Here is a 22,976-nt window from a genome sequence, read left to right as displayed (position 1 = left end):
AGTTACCTTCAGATGGAGGTTCAGGAGAAGTCTAGGCAGGCGGTGGCCTGATACCCTTATCTATAAGAAGTCCTAAGACATCACTAGACTAACTGGCTTACGGTTCCATTTAACCCAGGTTTCTCCTCTTCAGATAAATGGTGATGTGTAGAGATTCAATTCCCCCAAATACATGGAATAAATTGATTACCCTGATTTTAAATATACGGAAGAAAAAAAATCTTGGTACTTAACCTCCCCATCACCGGCCCCCCTCACCCCCGATGTCCCCTAACTACTTGCAATGGAAGTAGCTCTGGAAACTGGAGACTATTCCTTTGTTTTGCTTCAGACTTCATCTTTAGGGTAATGTTTTTGACATACATAGAAGAGAACAGAGGGTGGGGTGGTAAGCAAGCTCTAGGGCAGAACCAAATTCCTCCGCATTATTAACAGATTTGGTGAAGAGAGCACAGGAAGAGCACTGGAGGAAGGGAAAGAGCAGAGTCAAATGCTGAGCCCTGGAGGGGAAGTACGAGGGGAGAGGAGAGCCAGCAGCTGTGCCACGGAAACTGTCTGTTTGCTGGAGATCCAAGTACAGAGCAGCACGCTTCAATGGGATAAGCCTTTCTTCTGTCTTCCCTGTGAAATTACACCTGGCTCACAAAAGCTCTGGTGTGAATGGAGGTTTGCTTTGGAAAGCTTGAAGAAGGGGACAAAAGCCAACCCAGACGGGGGTTCCAAAGAGAGGTACATGCTTTTTATTAATAGAAATCTCATGTCCTCTATTCTTATCAATAAATATTGAACATTTGAGGAATACTGGTTCGAAGGAGCAACAGTATTTAACTTGTTCATAATATCCCCACATCTCAATGTTGCCTTAGTTGCCACCATCTTTTCCCTTCCCCTGGTAACAGGATATCCGCATGCAGGTAATATGCTAGAGTATATGCACTTTTGTAGAAGGTGTGGACGACGACAAAGGGCTTGGGCTTTGGAGTCATAAAAATACGAGTATCTGCAAAGCACAGTTAGTTTTGTGACCTTGCTCAGGTTAACCTCTCTCAGACTCAGTTTCCTTAAATCTATAAAATGGGCTTGATGATAGCAATCTTACTGAGCTTCTGTGAAGATAAAAACAATCCATGTAAGGCACTTAGCACATTTTCCAGTGAAGAAAACAAGGCTTAGAGAGGTTAAGGAACATACCCAAGGAAATATGTTCATAAAGCAGCGAAGAAGTTTAATTAAGCAATACAATAAATTTCAATCCTGGGTTACAGATAGCCCTGGCCTGCAAGTCTGCACTCACATGATACGACACACTCATCAATAGGAATTTTAGCAATTCAAGATTACTTTCAATTTCTACTTTGGTTTTCCTTCAAGCTAGTTTGAATCTAGACCTTTCTTCCTCCCTGTGCCTCCCAGAAACTTCTACTTCAGCTGTCTGTCTCCATTTCCAAACCTCTTCTTTTGCTTAAAACCAATATTAGCTACTTCAGTCACTTGCCCACTGACTTTCTGAGGTTTCCAGAAGGAACGCCAATTTTAAAAGAATTGTAAGACACATAGTTACTAGAGAGAGCTAGAGATGCTTTGTAAGAACTAAGCCACTTCCCTTTAAACTTTTTTCTCAACATATGCTCATTGTTAAAAAAATTAAAAACTATACCAGGACATGGAAGCAACCTAAGCGTCCATCGACAGATGAATGGATAAAGAAGATGTGGCACATATATACAATGGAATATTACTCAGCCATAAAAAGAAACAAAACTGAGTTATTTGTAGTGAGGTGGATGGACCTAGAGTCTGTCATACAGAGTGAAGTAAGTCAGAAAGACAAGAACAAATACTGTATGCTAACACATATATATGGAATCTAAAAAAAAAAAACCAAGGTTCTCATGAACCTAGGGGAAGAACAGGAATAAAGACGCAGACATAGAGAATGGACTTGAGGACATGAGGAGGGGGAAGGGTAAGCTGGGACGAAGTGAGAGAGTGGCATGGAATATATACATTACCAAATGCAAAATAGGTAGCTAGTGGGAAGCAGCTGCATAGCACAGGGAGATTAGCTCTGTGCTTTGTGACCACCTAGAGGGGTGGGATAGGGAGGGTGGGAGGGAGACACAAGAGGGAGGGGATATGGGGATATATGTATACATATAGCTGATTCACTTTGTTATACAGCAGAAACTAACACAACACTGTAAAGCAATTATACTCCAATAAAGATGCTAAAAAAATACATATATATGGTTAATTCTACCATGCAAAGAAAAATAGCTTAATTTTTTTCTTTTAGCTTAAGTGTATATCTATTGTTTTACAATAAATGAAATCGTACTGTTTTAGGTACTATTTTCTTCTCCATTATATTGCAACCCTTTCCCCTGCCCTTAAGTATTCTTCAGAAACGTTATTTTTAGTGGCTGTGTAACATACACGTCGGACTGGTTCTACTGTCCTCTGTTGTTTTCGGGTTTGGGTTGTTTCCCATTATTTCATTATTGTAAATAAAACTTCAACTGCACTATTCTTATCATCAAACCAAAAATGCTACTATTAATGATAAGACAAAAGAGTACATCCTTGAGAATCATTAGTTTAACTTCTAATCAGTGTTTAATATTTGGTGTTTGAAAATATAAGTCGAAAAATTAACTTTGTTTCACAATGCTAACAATTAGTAATGCTTTAAAAAATCTTAAACACTCATAAAGATCTGAAAATCTGTCACGTTTGTATTTTCACAAGCTACATATTTCTCCTACTCTTTTGCAACTAAGCCTTTATTTTAAAAGGCAAGGCATTTCCTGTTTAAAACTTTATGGGAGTAGGGTAAAACAGCAGCGTAAAGCTATAAAAGGCATTCTCTGAAGGACCTTCTGGAATATATTATACTTTAAAAGTTTTCATATGTGTCAAACAATACAAACACATTATTTTTTTTTTTTAAAGACTAAAGTACTATTGTTTTCCTGGATAAAACAATGAAAATAGAGTTAAATGCAGAACTTTTAAATTTGTAGTTTTTTCCCTTAATATTTAGAAAAGATGATCATTTCCTGTCTTACAAGTTGCTCTCGTTTCCTTATTTTCTTGGCACTATTTTGCTGGTATCTCTGTGAGGGCCGGAGACAAGAGTGAGGTGTTCCCATGTCCACTTAGCTGGTAGCCTCCCGTGCCTGCTCAACTGGTAGTTTTCCAGAACCACACCAGAAGCTGGCTCTCTACCTCTGACCCACCGTAGCCTTCTCAGGGCATCCAGAAGGTCAACTTCCCCTGCCTTGCCCTCCCTGTTGGTTTTCTGAAAACTGACGTGGCAGGGGAACAGGGACATGAAGAGAGGTCTTACCTTGGAAATCTCCTTTTCTTGGGTAAAAATGACACTTTTCACATAGTTTTGGGGAGCTCTGACACTGGCAGGTTTCTCACAGATATAAAACTACAGCATTATTTATTTGGAGGCTATTATTAGGGAAATGCCACTCTGTAGGGGGTCATTTTGGAACTGTGGAGGGGGGAGGGCTAACATCTGATGGACTGGAGACACCACTGGCTTCCAGTGAGCCGGGCCTGGGGAGGACAGATGCTCTGCTGTCCTGCAGTTTGTAGGATGGTCTTGTGTAAATAACTGTCCACATCTCGCATGGCTGGATTTTTTAATGTCCCGCTGGTCATTCACGTAGGTCAAAATTCTGTGTGTAATTGCTTGAGCCTAGAATCTAATCGTTTTACATATAAGCACAACATAGATCCTCACAATTTTAATATAAACTTAATTTTCTAGGGCGGCAATTCCATGTCAAGTGGTGGGGGGTGGAGGAAAACCACACTTTGCTGTTCAAGGGCTTATTACAAAGAGTTGTTCTCCACTTTGGAAAAAAAGAACTCATGGCCAGTTCCACCACTCACCTGACCAGTCTCATCTGTAGCTCTCTCAATCTGTGGTTATTCTGTGAAGAGGCCCAAGTCTCTGGTAACTTCATCACATCTAACGGCATCAGGCCCATGTATTTTCATGTTGAAATATGTATTTTTACTATAAATTAATTTCTTTGAATTTCTCTTTTATATTTATAGAAAGGCCTTAGCCTTGCTATGAAGGTACATATGTAAGTTGGTTTTATTTCACATAAATTTCCTTTCAGAATGGTAAAGAAGTCTTACCAAAGGTCATAAAAGGGGGGCACAGAATTTTGCAGGTCTAAGACCATAAAGTGGTAATGAAAATGGTAAATAAACTTTGGGCCACTCCTTCTGGACTCCAAAGGAACTCAGCTGGACCAGAGTGTTGTGGGCAAATATATGAGCGTCTTCTCTCTTCTGGGAACCAACAGTCCGTCCCACAAACCCCACTGACCTCCAGCGTGATCCTGTTCTTCACCAGGAGCCCAATCTTAATGTCCATCAGGTTCAGGTCTTTCTCGAGCTGTTGATTGCCCCTGATCTTGGTCACCACTTCTTCCCTTAATCGTGCTACCTCCAGCGCCTCCTGGAAATCCAAGTCACTCTGGTCCAACAGGTGTACAAATTTGCGGATTACTGTTAACGGCGGGTTTTCAGAGCCAACTGCAAGGAAAGGAAAGGCGTGCTTCAACTGGGCATGCTTGAACGGATCATCAGTAGGAAAGAAATCAGGTCTTTAAATAAAGCATTGACAGAAAAATAGAGCGATGGACGTGCTTGGTCTCCAGAGTGAATCATCCTGCCTCATGTCAAATCTGGACGAGGAAACTGATCATATAAATAAATGCACGCCACTGATTAGGTTGGGCCTCACTAATTCCTCGTCTAGCACCCGTTTATCAGCCCTCTCTCATGCTGTTCCCAGGACCACGCACTGAGGAGATAGTTCTATCTATCAGTGTCTTATTGATGAGGAACCTGGCAAAGAATGCTAACGTGAGTTGCCCCGGCTCTAAAATCTTGTGGCTGAGCCAGATAAGAGATTTCTGTTCTTGCTGCAGGAAGCAGAAAGCGGTTTTGTTTTTTATTGTTTTTTGTTTTTTTTCCAGTCCAAAAGACCTTGGGGAAGGAGCAGGAATTAGGTGAAAGGTGAATTAGAAAAGGTCAGTCAAGGGAGAACTGTAAGGTCTAACAGGAGCCAACAAAATGACAACTGGAACACATGTTCTACTTGGCAGAAATGAAGCAATTTTAGAAATTGAATTGGGTCCCTGTCCTTTCAGCATGGACCAGGGAGGGCATTCAGCACCTAGGAGGCCAGGCTCAGTTGTTGAGAGGAATATCTATATAAATTCTACAAGGGCTTTCCCTTAGTGCCTTGAACCTTAATTGTGGTTTAATTCTCTTGCACTGCGACTTTGAAAAAAAAAATTTTTTTAAGGTGTGTAATGAGATCTACCCTGGGTAAACTCTAAGAAGAAACTACCTGGACCTTCAATGCTGAATGATTAGACACAGCAACAAAAAGATGACTTGAGAGAGCCCAGTCCAGTTGTGGCGGCCTCAATAACCACCCTCTCTTTTACTTCCAAGGCCCTACTCAAGCTTCCTTATACTTCTGTTTAGTTGTGTGGTATTTTGACACTTAAGGAATACAGAGTTCAACCAACAACACAATTAACAGCATGAACTCATCATGAACAACCAAATCTAGAGTCATCTGTATTACTGTGGTTCCCCATCTGATGGTCTTTATTGGTACTTGTCAAAGAAAAGCCTTAGAAAGCTTTAGAGGTCCAATTCTGCTTCCAGGCTCAGAATTTACTGGATAATAATACCTCATATTCCACTAGATTCCAAGTTACCTCGGATCATGGACCCTTTTCTTCCTGATCCCTGAAGCATACATGAATTTATTTTCCTTCTATTTCAGCAAAGATGTTGCTGATGACATGACCATTTCAGAAACAGCCTGAGCCACACACCAGAGCTCATTCATGTAGCTGAGGGAACACAAGCCACCACATTTGTGTCTAAAGTTCTCTCTCCTGGCTCTGAAGAACTGTGTATCATTTTATGTGCTAACAGGCCTGGCAGAAACAAATGAATATTTTAGCTTTACTAATTATTATGGCTCAAATGTAATAGTTCCTCTATCAACAGTTCGCTTTTTGGCATCTTCATGATGTCTTCATATCACTTTGTGGTACTTTCATTTCAGGAAACCACACAACTTAACAGTCAGCACTTACAAGGGGCCACATTACGGTTCCAGCAACTTCTAAACCTGAATGCATTCAGTGCCTTTCTGGAGGGAATGGGTGAAAATGAATCATGACAGACTAATAAAAGTGATCTGTTTTTCAGCTTAAAAAAAAATGCCTTCGTTTTCTGAAGATGCTGAATTGAGAAAGAAATGAAAATTTACAGTTCAGTTACCACAAAGCCACCCTATTTGCCAAAACCCAGAGCAGTTTTGATCTGATTTATTCACTAACATAGTTTCTATCTGCCTTCTATGCTTTAACAGGAAATCACCTAGATTTTTAAACTGGAATTTCTTTTATCTTTGTAACTTAAAAAAAAAAAAAGTAAGCAAGTATCAGCACAACCACCCACAAAAACATGTTCCCTAGAAGGAAACGAAAAGCAGTCTGTGTTCGTTTGGAAAATTTATCCCTATATCACCTATTTTAGTGTGTTAGGGCGCAGAAAACAAACCCCCTATTCAGCTTCCTCATAAAAAATTAAAGATTATCTACCAACTAAGAGACGAATCTCATCAATTCCAAAGTGGAACAGTGTGGCATTGGAAAGACTGGGGACCTTTCCTCCCTCAGTTTGCATGCTGGATTCTGGAATCTAGTGGAATGAGGTAGTATCCAGAAGATTCCACGGGCTTGAGGCAGAACCTGGCCTCTGAGGCTGCCAGATACTTTTCCTTAACAAGTACCAGGGAAGATCTTTCTTAGGCCATACACTTCACTCCATAATTCAGACAGACTTTTGACAATAAAGGGTGTTGGTGAAACTACTTAGTAGCACTGTGCTAGGAACATTACTGAACAGCTCTTTATTTCTTCCAAAAAAAAAAAAAAAGTAAGAAACAAGGCAGTTAGAACATAATGGCCATTTTCAGTACTAAAATACACACTGATCTGTTTTGCCCTCTCAAAATTAATCTTGAATGACCTGAATATTTGAAGAATTTAGGTAGCACTAATAAATTTATCAGCAAGCCCTTCTAGACTTAATCTAGGACACGCTCTTTATCACATGTTCTTGTGACAGTAAGAATGTTAAAAATTTAGCATATAAAGAATGATCTTCACTATGTAAAAACAACAACAACAACAGAATGACAAACGTATGCAGAGCTGAAACTGAAAAGGACAGCACAAAATGTGAATGATATTTCTGGGTGATTTTTATTTTATTTTGCTGTTTTCAAACTTTCTACAAATGGCATATACTATTAGTATAAGGAAGACGATTTAAAAAAACCATAGGTACTGTGAGAAGTCCAGAATGAAATTATAGGAAGATGTTTGTAGTTATCTTTGGGAGATGAAACTGTGCTTTTCCCCTTCTTATTCATATTTCCAAATTTCTTATACGACTATGTTTCATTCTTAAAATGAGAGGAAAAAAAATCACAGGCCAGGTAATAAATTAAACAGTATTCAAATTTAAGTTTATCTTCTGGCTCTTTTGCATTAGATTCCTGCCTCTAGCTCAATTTTAATACAAAAAATCAGCATTTATGCCAACTCCATTTTTTAAAAATTGAAGTGCAGTTGATTTACAATGTTGTGTTAGTTTCAGGTGTACAGTGAAGTGATTCAGATATATATATATATGTTTTAAAAATATTCTTTTTCATTATAGGTTATTATAAGATATTGAATATAGTTCCCTGTGCTATATGGTAGGTCCTTGTTGATTAATTATTTTATATATAGTAGTGTGTGTATGTTAATCTCAAACTCCAACTTTATCCCCCCACCCCATGCAGTCCATTCCTTCTGAAGAAGAAATCACATCTACTGCATCTACCCCACTCCATTTAGATAGAAGGGCCCACTTCCTGTCATCACATCTTCCTTTGTGTACTGGTTCAGAACCTGGGGCCTGAGATGGTCAAAATCTACTGGAGGGCTTCCCTGGTGGCACAGTGGTTGAGAGTCCCCCTGCCGATGCAGGGGACGCGGGTTCGTGCCCCGGTCTGGGAAGATCCCACATGCCGCGGAGCGGCTGGGCCCGTGAGCCATGGCCGCTGATCTACTGGAAATAACGGGCATCCTCTGTTTTTGGAGCAGCCACTGAAGTGACTCAGATGGAAATAACTTGTCCTTGCCTGGTTAATAAGGGATACTTTGTCTCAGAATGCTTCCACTTACCCAATGTTTTGTAGTCATCTCTAGCTTTGTTTGCTCTCAATAGAGACTGTATTTTCACAATTTCATTGCTCTGCGAAAAAAATAAGACCAGTCACAACCTCCCAGAGTCCCATCTACTCCACTATTTTAGAATTTAGAACTATTTAAGAAGTGACAGCGTTTTCAAAAAGGACACTATTTAGAACTGAGAGTATTTAGATGTGGTGTAGTCAATGTTTATTTTTGCATTCTCTTTGAAGAAAGGGGCAGATAAGTTAGCTAAAATATAAACAAGATTGCAAAGGGACCGTTTAAATAAAGAGATTTAAAAAGGGAAAAGAATTTTACCACCAAATTTAGTTGGTCCAATCTATGTTCACATATCTATTCTTCAAAGATCCTAAAAAAACTCCTCCTGCGGGTGTCTATTTAAATTACTCGGTTAGCAGTAATAAGCACTTTACAAGTAATGCTGGAAAGTTGAATCTTTTCTCCCTGGCATTACGAGCCCACATCAGTTTTCTCTCACCCATTTCCTTTCCAGTTCTGAATGGTGAAGTCTCACTCTGAACCTGAGTTCTGAATAAAAAAATGCAAGAAGCCTCCAAATAGTATCACATTGAGTTCTAAAACCTATTTTTTCCTCCTAGTGTTCATTTCCACCATTTAATAAAAATCATTCAATGCTAACATTCAACAAAGTATTCATTTAGTTCATTCTCAGCCAGGATAAAAATCCACATGCGTGTTTCTTACATGATCTCTGAAATACTGCAGTCGTGAGAGGTAATTCTTCCGTGCTGTTACCATCCGGAACCAGGACTGAATCTAAAAATAAGTTAAAAAGAGAAATCCAGGCAATTACCAGATAACCTTTCATATCTCTTTATGGAGTCTTTTAAAAATAATATTGATAGATAATTTGATAAAAAAGTAAAAATTAGCAGCCTACCAACTAATAAACATCTAAAGCCTAATCTTCATCTTCTACTTCCTTTGTTGCTTTTTCTCCTAGGGGTTCAGAACATGTTACACGTTATGGTGGGGAAGGTAATGTAGCGCTTTGTACTATTTTGCTTTAATCTCAGTAAATAAAAGCCAAGCGGGCAAGGCATTTTGCTGAGAGTTGCCACAGGTCAGGGGATCAAATGAAACTAAGTTCAGGGTTGCTTCCCACATCTCTTAAATGCAGCGAATATTCTTTAGGTCTTTACAGGAAAACATTTCAAGAGGTCTCACGAGGGACCAACTGTGACCCATGGTTTTCTGAGCGAATAAGCATGTGTTGCAGGGTGAGCAAAGGACATTTCATTCAGGAGCTAGTAATGCACAAGGGGTCTAGACCATGTCATTCTTTGTCCTCACAGTTTAAAAAGTCTTAACAAATCTCATCTGATTCCCATCTCTCTCCAGTCCCACTCCTGTGACTCTGATCTGGATTTCCAAGTTTCTACAAGTTCACTGCCGTACAGTTCTTTAGTTCTCAGCTCTGAGACAGTGGGCACTCCAATGCATGTTCTTTCTCTAGGCTTGGAGCAACCAGCCTTGGTGGGAAGCTGGGTTAGACCAGCCCACCACCTAAACACAGGCCCTAACTTAGCTCTACTTTCTCCTGTCATTGGCTTTGCATTTGCCTTACAACTAAGGTTTGCACTGTTAAATTTGAGCATTCTAAACATTATTAGCGAAGACCATAAGAAAAACATAAAATAAAACTGGGTTTCCTCCAGAATTTAAATAATCAATTTGGACTTGTTAGAGAAAGAGCATATATTATAAAGGACCAGAGACAATAGAGTGTTTTGATGGACTTGCTTGAAGATGATCAGCTAAGTGAGTAGTGGACGTATGACTCAAACCCAGGACTTGCTTCTGATGTCAAGGCTCAAACATAGTCTGTCTTCTAGAAGCAAAACGAAAATGAAGGGAAAAGTTTAAGTCAAGCACTAAGGTAGGAAAGGGTGTTTACCTTCACAACAGAAGGAATATTATCAATGAACATTTGTCGCCTGTGCATATATGAGGCCCGCTGTTTTTGTCCCTTCCAAAAAGCCTGTGGAAAATAATGAGTTACAGAATTACTTACATGTAACAGTTTGTTTTAGAAAGTGCAAGGATGGAGTACATCTCAGGAGACACTGAGTTGGGACAATGTCAGGGATCCTCCCTTCCAAATCTCATCTGGACACCACCTTTAGGGGTGGACATTAAACTGGGCAGAGCATACCAGCTCACACCTGAGGCTTGCCCCAAGTTTGGGAAAGGAATTACTAGGTGGAAGCCCAGTTTCTGGTTTGAAAGTTTAATTTTACCAAGGCCCTGGGTGATAAGAAGTGATAATAATACGGAATTGCCCTGAAACATACAAACAGATCAATTGGGTGCTGGTATTATTTGGTAACAATATAAGATGCTTCAAAATAATGACTAGTAATTAGCTTTCCTCCAACAAGTGGGTCACTGTGATCCAGACTGAAAAGGAAGATGACTCTGGATCCCTGAAAATAGGAGTACTGTGACTGATCTTTTATTATTGCATCTATTTTTACATAAAGTTTAATGAGGCTTCATCAACATAGCTTTACAAGGTTATCACCATCAAAGAGAACTTTTACAGGAAACATTTGCAAAAAGTGGACACAAACTGGTATCTTTAGAATGATAAATCCATAGCTGTTATAAAGTTTATTCCAATTCATTTTTGAGAATCTTTACTGAAACATATCTTTGTAATTCACACCAATTCTCTGATTTTGTTTCTCAGGTTAGAAATGAAATACAAGTTCTGTGTTAAAAAGGACAAATACAAAAAAATCAAGTGTTTTTTTTTGGCCTCGCAGCGCAGCTTGCGGGATCTTAGCTCCCTGACCAGGGACCGAACCCGGGCCACGGCAATGAAAGTGCCGAGTTCTAACCACTGGGACACCGGGAATTCCCCAAAATCAAGTGTTTTTTTTTTTGTTTGTTTGTTCAAGTTATTTTTTATAAATTTCTTTTCACATCTGCATATATCAATCTACCTCGTTTCTTCTTTTTAAAAAGGTATGCGGAATTTTATTGCCATTTAAAAAATAATATACTTTTTGCTAATGAATCAAAACAAAACAGTCATGATGGACTAAGTACCCAACTGAGTACTTGCTCCAGACTTCCCCTCTCAATTTAAATCCCTAGAAATGATAAATATGCTTTTTAAAAAAACTTAATTTTAAAATAATTATCGACTCATAGGAAGCTGCAACAGTAATACATTGAGTTCCATGTACCCTTTATCCAGCTTCCCCCAATGGAAACATCTTACAAATATGCTTTTAAAGCAATCCATCATAGTGCTAGAAAACAAGAAGGCATATGGGTCAAAAACTATGAGGGATCTTGGAAGAGAGAAGGTAGTTTGAATTGGCTGAAAGAGGGAACCACAGAACACAATTCTACAAATATTGGGAATCTCTACAAAATATGTGAGATGGCTCTAAGCTTGAGGGAGCCTTGAATATCAGTCTGAGAAAGTTTGGGAAAGTTGTGACATCACTCATTGCCAAGTAGTGAGGGGAATAAAAGCATAGATGGGGAGTAGGTGCTGGGAAAAGTACAAAAGAGTATACCCTTTTTGGAGGGAATTTAGCAGTATCAAATTTAAAATTATTTAGCGTTTCACCCAGTGTTTCTACTTTTCAATATACCTAGCTTAAGGAAATATAAGTACCCGTGTAGAAAAACAATATATAAGGATTTTTGTTGCAGCATTGTTTATAATACTGAAAATATGTAGAGAACAGAATATTGACAAATAGGGAAACGGTGATAAACTGTGATTGCACTGATACTAATGGCAATCTAACTAGTAACTTATTTGTTGTGATGGGTCTCAATGGTGACTCGTGTTTTTGTGGCTAACACTGTTTTAAAGCACAGAGGTGCAAATGTGCAAATAACATTATGCATCCCATTCCTTGATCCAAATAGAAAGGCAACCAAGATACTGGGATTAGCTCAATTTCTCATTCTGCTTTTTTGGAATTATCTCAATTCCAGAAACACTATTAATCTCTATTAGCTCAAATTCTCAAAGATTCTGGATAAGGAATCTGTTGTAGTAACAGAAGATCTAATATTGAAGCATGTTTGCATTAGTGGAATGAACCCACTTGTCCGTTTTGTACTATGTTTTTAATGTCCTAAGGATTCAAGGCTCACCAACAGTATTTTCCTGAAGATTTCATTTTGTATTTCATCTCTTTAATGATTATGTAGATTTTTCTGGAATCTACATTTATATTTTTATTGCTACCTTTCCAAACCAAGGCGACTTGGCTGGGTTTTGAAGTTTTGGTCTATAGAAGCAGAGTACTACAGGCTTCCTATTTTATTTGTCAAAATTTAACATTCTTCTTTTTTAGTTTGTAAGTTTTAGTTTCATCAGGATTGGCTTTCCTCATTCTGTGCTAACAAGCACAACTCCTGTGCAAGGCCCAGAGACTGCAGGCTCTTCTAATTAGAGGCTCTTTATTAAAAACAATTATAGGTATAAAGTTGGGAGGAAGGAGCTATTGATAAAAATGCAAAACGAGACAAAATTCTAAACCATAAAGCCATCTAGAAGCAGCTTTTTATAAACAATTAGAGACAGGGCGTTTACAAAAACATCAATCTCTCTCTTGATTGGTATGAGAACTTGCATGAAAATTTATAATAGCCATGCTTTTGTTTTGTTTTTTGTTACTATAAATATATTTTCTGTGCAATTCAGCTGTAACAAAGGCGTTTCCCAAGATACCTAGACCTCAGAAGTTACTGCTCTGTTTCATAGATTCTAATTGTCAATCTCTAGAAAATCTGGCTTGCTACATTGGTTGCCTCGCTTGATAATTGGGCACTCAGGATAGTAATATTCAAATTACCAACTTCTTTTTTTTTTTTTGTGGTATGCGGGCCTTCCTCTGTTGTGGCCTCTCCCGTTGCGGAGCACAGGCTCCGGACGCGCAGGCGCAGCGGCCATGGCTCACGGGCCCAGCCGCTCCGCGGCATGTGGGATCTTCCCGGACCGGGGCGCGAACCCGGTTCCCCTGCATCGGCAGGTGGACGCGCAACCACTGCGCCACCAGGGAAGCCCCAAATTACCAACTTCTGAAGCACAAATTCTGTGATCTCTCTGTTAGCCAAGAAAACCCTAAATATTTACCTCTTTTCCCACTCTGCTTAAAGGTAGAATCCCGAAACCTGCAAGAGTAGTCAGTTACATTCAAACAATGTAATGAAGGACTGTCCCATCAGGTCACCCCCTTCCTCCCGGCCCCAGATTCTGCCACAGCTCCTGACAACCTGCACTTGCTTCAGAGAAGCTTGTTTCTTTTTCTTTGCCCTGATGCTTGTGGCACTCTCTTCAATAATTTAGTAATTCTCAGGGCCAAGTTTTGGTAATTCACTATTACGCCTTTTCCTACAAAGTGGCATTTCAGCTTTCTTCAGTTCAAGGGAAAAAATATTGTAGCTAACTCTTTTTTCCTGTCTTGATTTTTCTGATCTCTTCCTGGGCCATCCAACCACCTGGATGTTGGATCCCCACTACCTGCCCTCTGAGTCACAATCTCTACCGCCTCATCACTTCGAACACTTGTTGAGCACTTAATAGCTGCATACTGGGCAAAGTCTGTTATGTGTATTATCCCATTTAATCCCTACAACCCTGTGATAAAATGGGTATTATCATCTTCAGATGAGAAAATGTATTTTAAGTCATCTGTTCTTAGCTTTTTCTGTGATTTTTCTCAAGTTCTCCACGTGTTTCAATCACTTTCAGTGTCTGTTCTACATTCTGCAGTTATAAGTTCATTCACATTCTAGGATGTCATTTTTCTTCCTCTGTGTAGCTATGGGTTATCTTTTCATTTTATCATGCTGTCTTGTTTCATTAAGTCCATGCATCTTATTAAATTTCTTAAAAGCATAAAGCAGTTTCAGTATAAAAATTTCTTCTGTCTCCTGGAATATGAGAATCCGTAGATGTTAATTTATGTTTTACAACTTATATCCATTTTTCTTTTTTTTTGCTATAAAATTTTCATTTTTGTTTGAGATTTTTTTCTGGCTCTCTTCTTAAACGTTAGACATTTTATCAGGGCTTTCTTACTGTTCAAATATAATATGGTTATAATAGATTCTCATTACCTTCCTCTGTGTTTACTTGGCCACTTTATGAATTGTCCCCTAAGCACCTGAGACAAAGGATTGGCTACTGATGACATTTACTCTCTGTACCACATCTAGTTCCTTGGGAGGAGACTGTTGGTGGTAGCACAGTGGAGCTGGGGTGTGGTTGCCCTCAGTCTGGGAGCTTTTTCTCTGAATTTGTTGAGACTACTGTGTCTGGGGTTGATGCAGCCAGCTAAGAAGTTTGAGCTGTTCCACGGAGGGGAAATCTTCAGATTTGACATCATTCCCCTAATTTGGAATGAATCAGCCACTTCGGCAAAAAATGAGATTAGCATGATGCCCTTTGGTTCATGGTCCTCTGGTTTTCTGGATCAGACCATATTCATCTCCAGGCTATAAGCCTGACTTTAGACCTCATGCCCTCCTTGTTAGAAAACTGTCAGAAGCAGGGGGAAAGAAGTCATCACGGGGTGACTTCATAGTGTAATGGCTTCTTCTTCAATACTGCTGCTTCCACTGAGGTGGGGAGGAAAGGCTCCAGGTGACTGTTTCCGTCTTTTCCCCAGCTCTTTCATGATTTTAGCCCTGGGTCCTAATATCAGGCGGATTTTATACTAGAGGGCTCTTTAGAGTGTCTTCCAACTATAACACAGCTCTGGGCAGACTGGAGAGCTTGAGGTTGGTCCAAATTGTGTCACACTGGCTAACACTCTTCGAATTTTGTGCAAAAGTAGAGCCTCAGCATCAGTGTAGATGATGTTATACTTAAGATTTTGTTCACTTCCTGTGTGATTTGTCTACCATTTATTTAAAGAAGGAATAAACTGGAAAACTTACGGGTTCACCTAGAAAAATCCTTTGAGTATGAAGTTGTTTTTTTTAAAAATTTAGTTATTTTATTTATTTGATTTTTGGCTGCGTTGGGTCTCCATTGCTGTGCACGGGCTTTCTCTAGTTGCAGCGAGCGGGGGCTACTCTTTGTTGCAGTGCATGGGCTTCTCACTGGGGTGGCTTCTCTTGTTGCAGAGCACGGGCTCTAGGTGTGCCGGCTTCAGTAGTTGTGGCTCGCGGGCTCTAGAGCGCAGGCTCAGTAGTTATGGCGCATGGGCTCAGTTGCTCCATGGCATGTGGGATCTTCCCGGACCAGGGCTTGAACCCGTGTCCCCTGCATCAGCAGGCGGATTCTTAACCACTGCGCCGCCAGTGAAGCCTGAATATCAAGTTTATAGAAGAAATTTCTTTTAAAAAATTAATCATTCCTGCCTTCTAACATCTAAAGCTCTGAGCAAACTCAGATATTTGAACACTTATCATATGCAAGACACAAGAATACAAAAGTTTTAAAAACTCATCTTCTGCCCTGCACAATATTATAGTTAGGTGGGGAAGCAGATCAGTACACCAATGATCACAAAAGAGAATCCCTTCAACTTACAACCTTTCAATTTCGGAAATTTAATAGTTACTGGCCAAAGCAAAACCCCACCAAACTCTGTCCATCAATAACAGTATCACTTTGGTTGCAGAAAAAGGAACAAACACACGGCCTTTTGGAAACCAGCGTGGTGGTTGAGAGAGGATGCTAGGGGAACATAGACTAGAAACACCTAAATCTAGCAAGTTCCTCTCCTGCCAACCAGAACATTCGGACAAGTCATGCAAGCTTAAGAAGAAAATGGTTGGGAATGAGGATGCCTCTTGCAGGCCTGAATGAAGAAGGAGATTACATAAGAGGGAAGACAGCCTCAGAGATGCTACATCTATTTCATGAGCTATTCTGTTCTTTAGGCTACAAGAACATAGAAACTCAGACGCCACTCAACATCCACTAACCACTAAGAAACCAATTCAAAAGCACCTGAGGTCAGACAGTAGATGACACAAGGATATCCGCCTTTTTAGAGAAACAGGATTTCAACTCTGATCTCAGGTATTCCCCTGACTCTGACTACTCACAGCGTCCTGAATACTTTCCAGAAGACCACAGGTGAAAAATCATCCAACATCCTTCCCATCTTGGAGTCTTCAATAAAGTAGACTCAGGGGCACTGATTAAGGACAAAATCTGCAGTCACATTTGTTTATTAGAATGCTGGTAGTTGACTGTCCTATTATCAAATAAAACATTTTCATGGAATGACAGTTTTCTGTAACGAGTGGTAGGTGACTCACATACCTGTATTTTGATCACATGCTCTTCTTGTTCATACAAAAATGATTTCCTAGCTTCATACTCTTTCCTAAGGAGGGGTCCTGAGGTTGCGGCTTGAAAGCACAGAAGCATATCTTCGGTAGCAGACCACATCTTCTCACGAATGTAATCTGCTGTAACTTCCTCAATAATGTCCTGGCAAGAGATATTTCTTATGGTTACACTTCACACATCAGGTGAAAGGAGCATAGAGAATATAGCTTCTGGAAATTTTATCTTTCAGAAAATGATCTGCATAGCTCTTTCTGGCTTGGTGTAAAAAAGATCTGACCAGAGCCGAGAGATGAAGTGGCTCAGCTTCTATCTAGTGATACGGTTCTGGAATCCTCTGAACTTTGTGCTGAGATGGTATGAGAATGAGGTTGAATGGTCTCAGGATTTGGAGGTAGAGGTGTATAGATGATGCTGGCAGGAACCAGGCAAGAGGCCTGATCTCCTCAGAGTGTAAAAGAGACAAGGATGATTACAGTAAGAGTATGCATCACCTCCTCCCTCTCCTGAGGGAAAGACTGCAGTGCCCATGAAGTCCTTGGGCTTTTCTTGCACAGGCCAGAGGAGGCAGATCCCTGCAATGAGTAGGGGAAAACTCAAAATAAACTTGGGAGAAAATAAAAGACTTGGAGCAGAAGAAAAGGCGGTGGGAGAGGAAAGATAAGTGCTATTGCAGGCAGACAGGGAAACCTAGATGAATGAGAAAAAAAGGAAGAAGGGGGATTGTGAGAAGTCTTCATGTGGATGATGAACTGGCTTTACTTTTATGTTCTTTGAGAGACGCAAGCAAAGACTGGACTTGCTTCTATGGCAGATGCCTCTTATCCAGTGTGACTGGACTCAATGGATGGTTAATTTAAACAATTAAAAGTGAAATCATATAAAAGATGCATAAATACTTTTAAGAAGACATATGTACATTCTTGAAAAAATTCAGTAATTTCAGATTGACTAGAATTTTTTTTTTTTTTTAACAGCATAGACCCTCCACTTTTTATTAATCCTGATACTCCACAAAGTTATACCTAGGGCATCTTTGGATGCCACACGAGCAGTTTTGGCTCTGAGTTTAACCCTTCAATGCTGCTTCTTCACAGTTTGACATATCCTTTCAGTGAGAGCATAAGGTTTTTAAATACTGGCCATAATTTCATTTTGCAACAAAGCAGCACTAATAGTTCATTTCCACAATGCCATTTACCTATAAACTCTGGGAACTTTACACATTTGAAATTAGTTAATAAATATGTTTTTCACTATCTTCTTGTCATTCAGGATTTCTGTGGCATTGTCATCCCCAAGCCACAGTTTTTTTTTCCGAGTTTTGGTAAATACCGCACCGGTGATTCTGTCCACAATACTGCTACCCTGCAGTATCTTTGATGCTGGTGACTGTGAACAGTTCTATAAGATCTACATTTGTGAGTTCTATTATTTTCAAGACGGAACTCAATTATTAGAAGTATTTTCTCTTTAAACACACTACAATGCCTGGCTCAAAGAGCAATTTTCACATCTTCCGGGTCCAACTTTTGGTCTCAAGTCCAAAGCAGTCTTGGTGAACATTCCTTCAAAAGTATTTCTCCTGGGGAAGCATTATTCACTTTAATGGACCTATGTATCTTTGTTATAGGTTGAGATTGGGGGGAAAGAAATAAGACATTTTGAATACTTACAACCAAGGAATTACCACTAATTGAGCTTTGGTGTCAAGGAAAACCTGGAGATTGATTTCTTAGGATAATCTGTCATCCTAAAGAAGCTGCAAGAGCTTTATTCCCCTAGTTCTGTTTGGTGTTGCTCTGACTTACAGAAAACATTTTAAAAGTTAGTAATCATGCAGCCACATCCAACCGTAGTTCATGAAGACTTTACTCCCTATCCAGTCTTCAAATAAATTAGTTCTTCCCATCAATCCCATGATTTAAAAGTAGAAAAGCAATCACACTTATCTTTATATAGTACACCTTCCCATCAAACACCAACCTCCTACCTCAATTTCTTTTCCCATGAGCCATGATTCTTTAAGCAAGCAGGATTCAGGTGTGACCCAGGAACTCTCTTTTGAATCGATGTTGTAGTAGTAATCATATTTCTCCTGCAGGTTGAGTTTGAGCCACGAACCTTCAGTAGACACTAAAGAAAAAGGTTTGTTAAATTCCAGAGAGGAACATGGAAACTTTCAACATTAATGTAGTTTCTTCAATAAGTAAATTAATTGAATGGTTTTTCACCAAACATTCAGATAGTGTGTTAAAATCATTAGCAAGGACTCATTAAAATGGAATGAATTCTATGTATTCAATGGCAGCTCCCTGCTAAGCCAAAGAAAAAGGAGGAGAGAGTAATGTCTAATGCTGGCTCTGCATACTAAATTTTTCATGAGGATGAAAAGAGTTGCAAATGGCCAACAAGAAGGAAAAGCAAACAAGGATGGATACCCCAGGTAGATGTGAATAGCAACACAAGGAGGCAGGGGAGACTGATGAGGAAGAGTCGTCTTTGTTTAGAAAGGCTTCCAGGAACTTCTTTGAAAAGGAGTGACCTACAAGGGCTGTGACCCATTATTTAAGGAGAACCCATTATTATTATTTTTTAAAATTAATTAACTGATTAATTTTTGGCTGTGCTGGGTCTTTGTTCCTGCACGCGGGCTTTCTCTAGTTGCGGTGACCGGGGGCTACTGTTTGTTGTGGTGCATGGGTTTCTTATTGCAGTGGCTTTTCTTGTTGTGGAGCACGGGCTCCTGGTGCGCAGGCTTCAGTAGTTGTAGCTCGCGGGCTCAGTAGTTGTGGCGCACGGGCTTAGTTGTTCCGCAGCATGTGGGATCTTCCCGGACCAGGGATGCAACCCGTGTCCCCTGCACTGGCAGGCAGATTCTTAACCACTGCACCACCAGGGAAGTCCTGAGAGCCCATTATTTAATGATCTGCATTAAACCAAAGCTGAGGTGACTCATCTTTGCAGACAACTTTATTCAAAGCACAAAATGGCATACACAATCTCTGAGGTCACTAAGCAGGGAAAAGGAAAATTCCTGGTCCCTCTGACTCTACACAACCACACAAAAGCAGAAAAAAAATGTTGAAAGAACTTAATTTTTGGAGCGGGGGGCGTGTGGGGTGGATACTAGAAAAAGCAAAACAAAATTATGGCAGTCATGGCTTAAATTGGCCAAGAAGAAAATCTCCTCATGAATTTATGGGCTATACTTCCTATTTAGCAATCTATTTATTTTGTTGAATGGTTATGATTCTTGTCCCAGATCAGAGAGCTAAAAACAACAATAAAAACAGAAACTTCTGACCAAGCTAAGCCAACTGCTGCCAAGTAAGCATTACACTAATTGCCTTTATAGGTAAATCAAAATTTGACTGAATTTCCTCAAAGAATATTTAAATGGATTCAAATATCTAAGCAGAGATAACTTTAAGGTGTGTTGATTTAATGTGTGTTGATTCTTTATTTGGTTTTGTGTGTTGATTCTTCACTTGGTTTTTAATGCCCCTCAACTGTTCTGTCAATGCCCAGGAACAGAGATATATCTCTCTTCAAATGGGCAGTCAGGCAGTTGTTACCTGTTTAGAAGTGCTGGTCTACTAGAAAATATATTGTATAGTCAAATTAGGATGATCACAAGTAATCATTATATTTTCAATCACCAACAGTTGTCAGATTCACAAGTGCTTTCAGAAGAATGAAAACCCTTTTTAAGGCAACTCTCTCAGTGGGAAGGAAAGAAAGCAAATAAAGATGGTGAAAACGGGTATGTTTTATTTTCATAAGAACTGAGAAGTAAAAAGTTCTTAGTTGGTTAAAAGCCAACCACATTGGGACTTCCCTGGTGGCACAGTGGTTAAGAATCCGCCTGCCAATGCAGGGGACACGGGTTTGAGCCCTGGTCCAGAAAGATCCCACATGCCGCAGAGCAACTAAGCTGTGAGCCACAACTACTGAGCCCCCGTGCCACAACTACTGAAGCCCGCACGCCTAGAGCCTGTGCTCTGCAACAAGAGAAGCCACCGCAATGAGAAGCCCACGCACCACTGCAATGAAGAGTAGCCCCTGCTCGCCGCAACTAGAGAAAGCCCGTATTCAGCAACAAAGACCCAACGCAGCCAAAAATATAAATAATAAATAAATAAATAAATAAATAAATAAATAAGTAAATAAATAAAAGACAACCACATTGGCACTGTAAGGGTTATTTGAGTTGGGATGTCAGTGGATAATAGAAAAAGAGAATTTTATCATTTTCACATCAAGTATGAGTTTAGAGAGTCAGATCAAAGGCTGAGGAGGGCATCTCCAGAACAGGAGAAATGCAGTTGGTTTGTTACTTAGGGAAAAGACTAATTATGGGCCTTTGAGGAACCATACAAGAGAAAGATACCCATGAGTTAAGAGGTGGTGAGCATTCTATAAGGAAGCATACTTTCTAGATACCTTCTAGACAAAATCATACCTATATAAGACCTAAACTGAACAATAAGGCTGAGTGATCTACCAAAGAGTGAACGCTTGTTTGGGGAAAAATAGACATCCTAGAATCAGAGGTGAAAGAGTAAGAATAAATCATCCTGTTCACTCCCCCAAACAATGTTCACAGCTCTATTGGGAATGAAAGTTAGTCTTTAATTGGCTAGAAAGTTTTTCCTCTTCCTTCTAGAACAGGGGTTGGCAATCTTTTTCTATAAAAGGTCAGAGAGTAAATATTTTCAGTCTTGTGTGCTACAGGTCTCTCATACTACTACTTGACTCTGCCACTGTAGCATGAAAGCAGCCAGAGACGATATGTAAATTAATGAGTGTGGCTGAATTACAATAAAACTTTATTTATAACAACAGGTGGCAGCCCAAGAATCCACTAAAAAACTATTAGAATAAATGAGTCCAGGAAGGTTGCAGGATACAAAAGCAATATACACAAATCAATTTTATGAATATATGCCCACACAAAATTTGTATACAAATGTTCACAGAAGTATTATTCAGGATAGCCAAAACTGGAGGAAAAAAATCTAAATTCTATCAACTGATGAATGGATAAACAAAGTGTGACATACTCATACAATGGAATATTATCAGCCATAAAAAGAAATGAAGAACTGATACGTGCTACAACATGGTTGAACTTTGAAAACATTACACTACGTGAAAGAAGCCAAACACAGTATGATTTAATTTATATGAAATGTCCAGAAGAGGCAAAATCAGAGAGACAGAGAGTAGATTAGCGATTGCCTGGGTCTGAAAGTTGGGGGTGGGGAGCAATGGGTAATAGGTAAGGGGCTTTGTTTATTATAAGGAAAAATATTCTTTATTAAAAGGCAAATTAACTAGTGGTGGTGTTGTTAGTGTTAACTAAAAACTTTTGAATTTCACACCTTAAAAGAGTGAATTTTATCGTATGTGATATATCTCAATAAAAAATATGACTCTTTCATCATGACAGACATTATCAGAACTCCATTTTAGAAGCATGGGGACTCTGGGGCAAAAGAACAAGGATTAAGGTTTGAGAGAAACACAATAACTCTTTTAAAGGAAAGCAGGAGATGTCTTTGAGGAGGCTACCCTGTATCTACCCTACTTTCTGTAGTCTCCTTTAATACTGTATTTTCTCAAGTATATGGCACCCACACACAGCCATCAAGTTAATCACAGCTTTCCAAGAGACAAAAAAGGAAAAGCAACACCTAAAAAATTTCCTTTGCCAGAGATGATAAACATTTCAGAAAGGTTCATTTGAAAGCGATTATCTGTCTTAAAATTAAGATAACACAATACCACAGAAACCATCATATTCAAAATGCCAATTTAGTTTGTGCTAAACGATGAAGAAGCTTACCACTTTTAGATTTTTGCTCTTTTGCCTTCGCAAGGGTGTCATAGTACCTGTCAGCACATTCGGGCATTACATCGTTTGTATTACCAACGGCAGACTTCAAAACAGGCAAAATATCACTTTGCTTTTCCTTCTCCAAAAACTGATTAACATCAACGACGAGTGTTACCCCTGGGTAATGAAAAATAAATGTTTCTGTTAATCGTTATCTTCTACTCACCCTAGAGGCATGCAAGGATATAATTCAACCTTTTAGGAATGCATTGGTATTAAACCTGTTTACCCTTTGAGAGTATGCACTACATATGCCCCAGAGAGTCACCAACTGTTCAGGTTTTTAAGAGGAATAAAATCCCATAGGAGCACTGTTTTATCAAAAATCGCAGTATTTCCTGGTTACTCTTGTGTGATATCAAGGTTCTGCTCACCGTGGTGATCTGTGAAATGGGGGGGGGGACACACATATTGACAGTAGATATGCAGCCCTTAG

General features: G+C 39.5%; 1 protein-coding gene across 2 annotated transcripts in view; it reads right to left on the bottom strand.

Annotated features, from left to right (window-relative positions):
- The window catches only part of IQGAP2 (IQ motif containing GTPase activating protein 2), a 306,248-nt gene that overhangs the window by 44,430 nt on the left and 238,842 nt on the right, over positions 1–22,976 (bottom strand). Inside the window, exons 15-21 of one of the 2 annotated variants that reach the window (XM_007105494.4) lie at positions 22,490–22,657; positions 18,632–18,774; positions 16,612–16,782; positions 10,252–10,335; positions 9,039–9,110; positions 8,304–8,373; positions 4,358–4,566 (exon numbers count right to left, since the gene is read on the bottom strand). In XM_007105494.4, the coding sequence (XP_007105556.3) occupies positions 4,358–4,566; positions 8,304–8,373; positions 9,039–9,110; positions 10,252–10,335; positions 16,612–16,782; positions 18,632–18,774; positions 22,490–22,657 (917 nt within the window). The remainder of the gene's footprint in view (positions 1–4,357; positions 4,567–8,303; positions 8,374–9,038; positions 9,111–10,251; positions 10,336–16,611; positions 16,783–18,631; positions 18,775–22,489; positions 22,658–22,976) is intronic. The other variant, XM_028492989.2, reaches the window with a different exon arrangement.

The sequence above is a fragment of the Physeter macrocephalus genome, chromosome 8, assembly GCF_002837175.3.
Source record: "Physeter macrocephalus isolate SW-GA chromosome 8, ASM283717v5, whole genome shotgun sequence".
Classification (NCBI taxonomy): Eukaryota; Metazoa; Chordata; class Mammalia; order Artiodactyla; family Physeteridae; genus Physeter; species Physeter macrocephalus.
The sequence above is the reverse complement of the archived record's forward strand: the minus strand, read 5'-3'. Positions and strand labels throughout refer to the sequence as shown.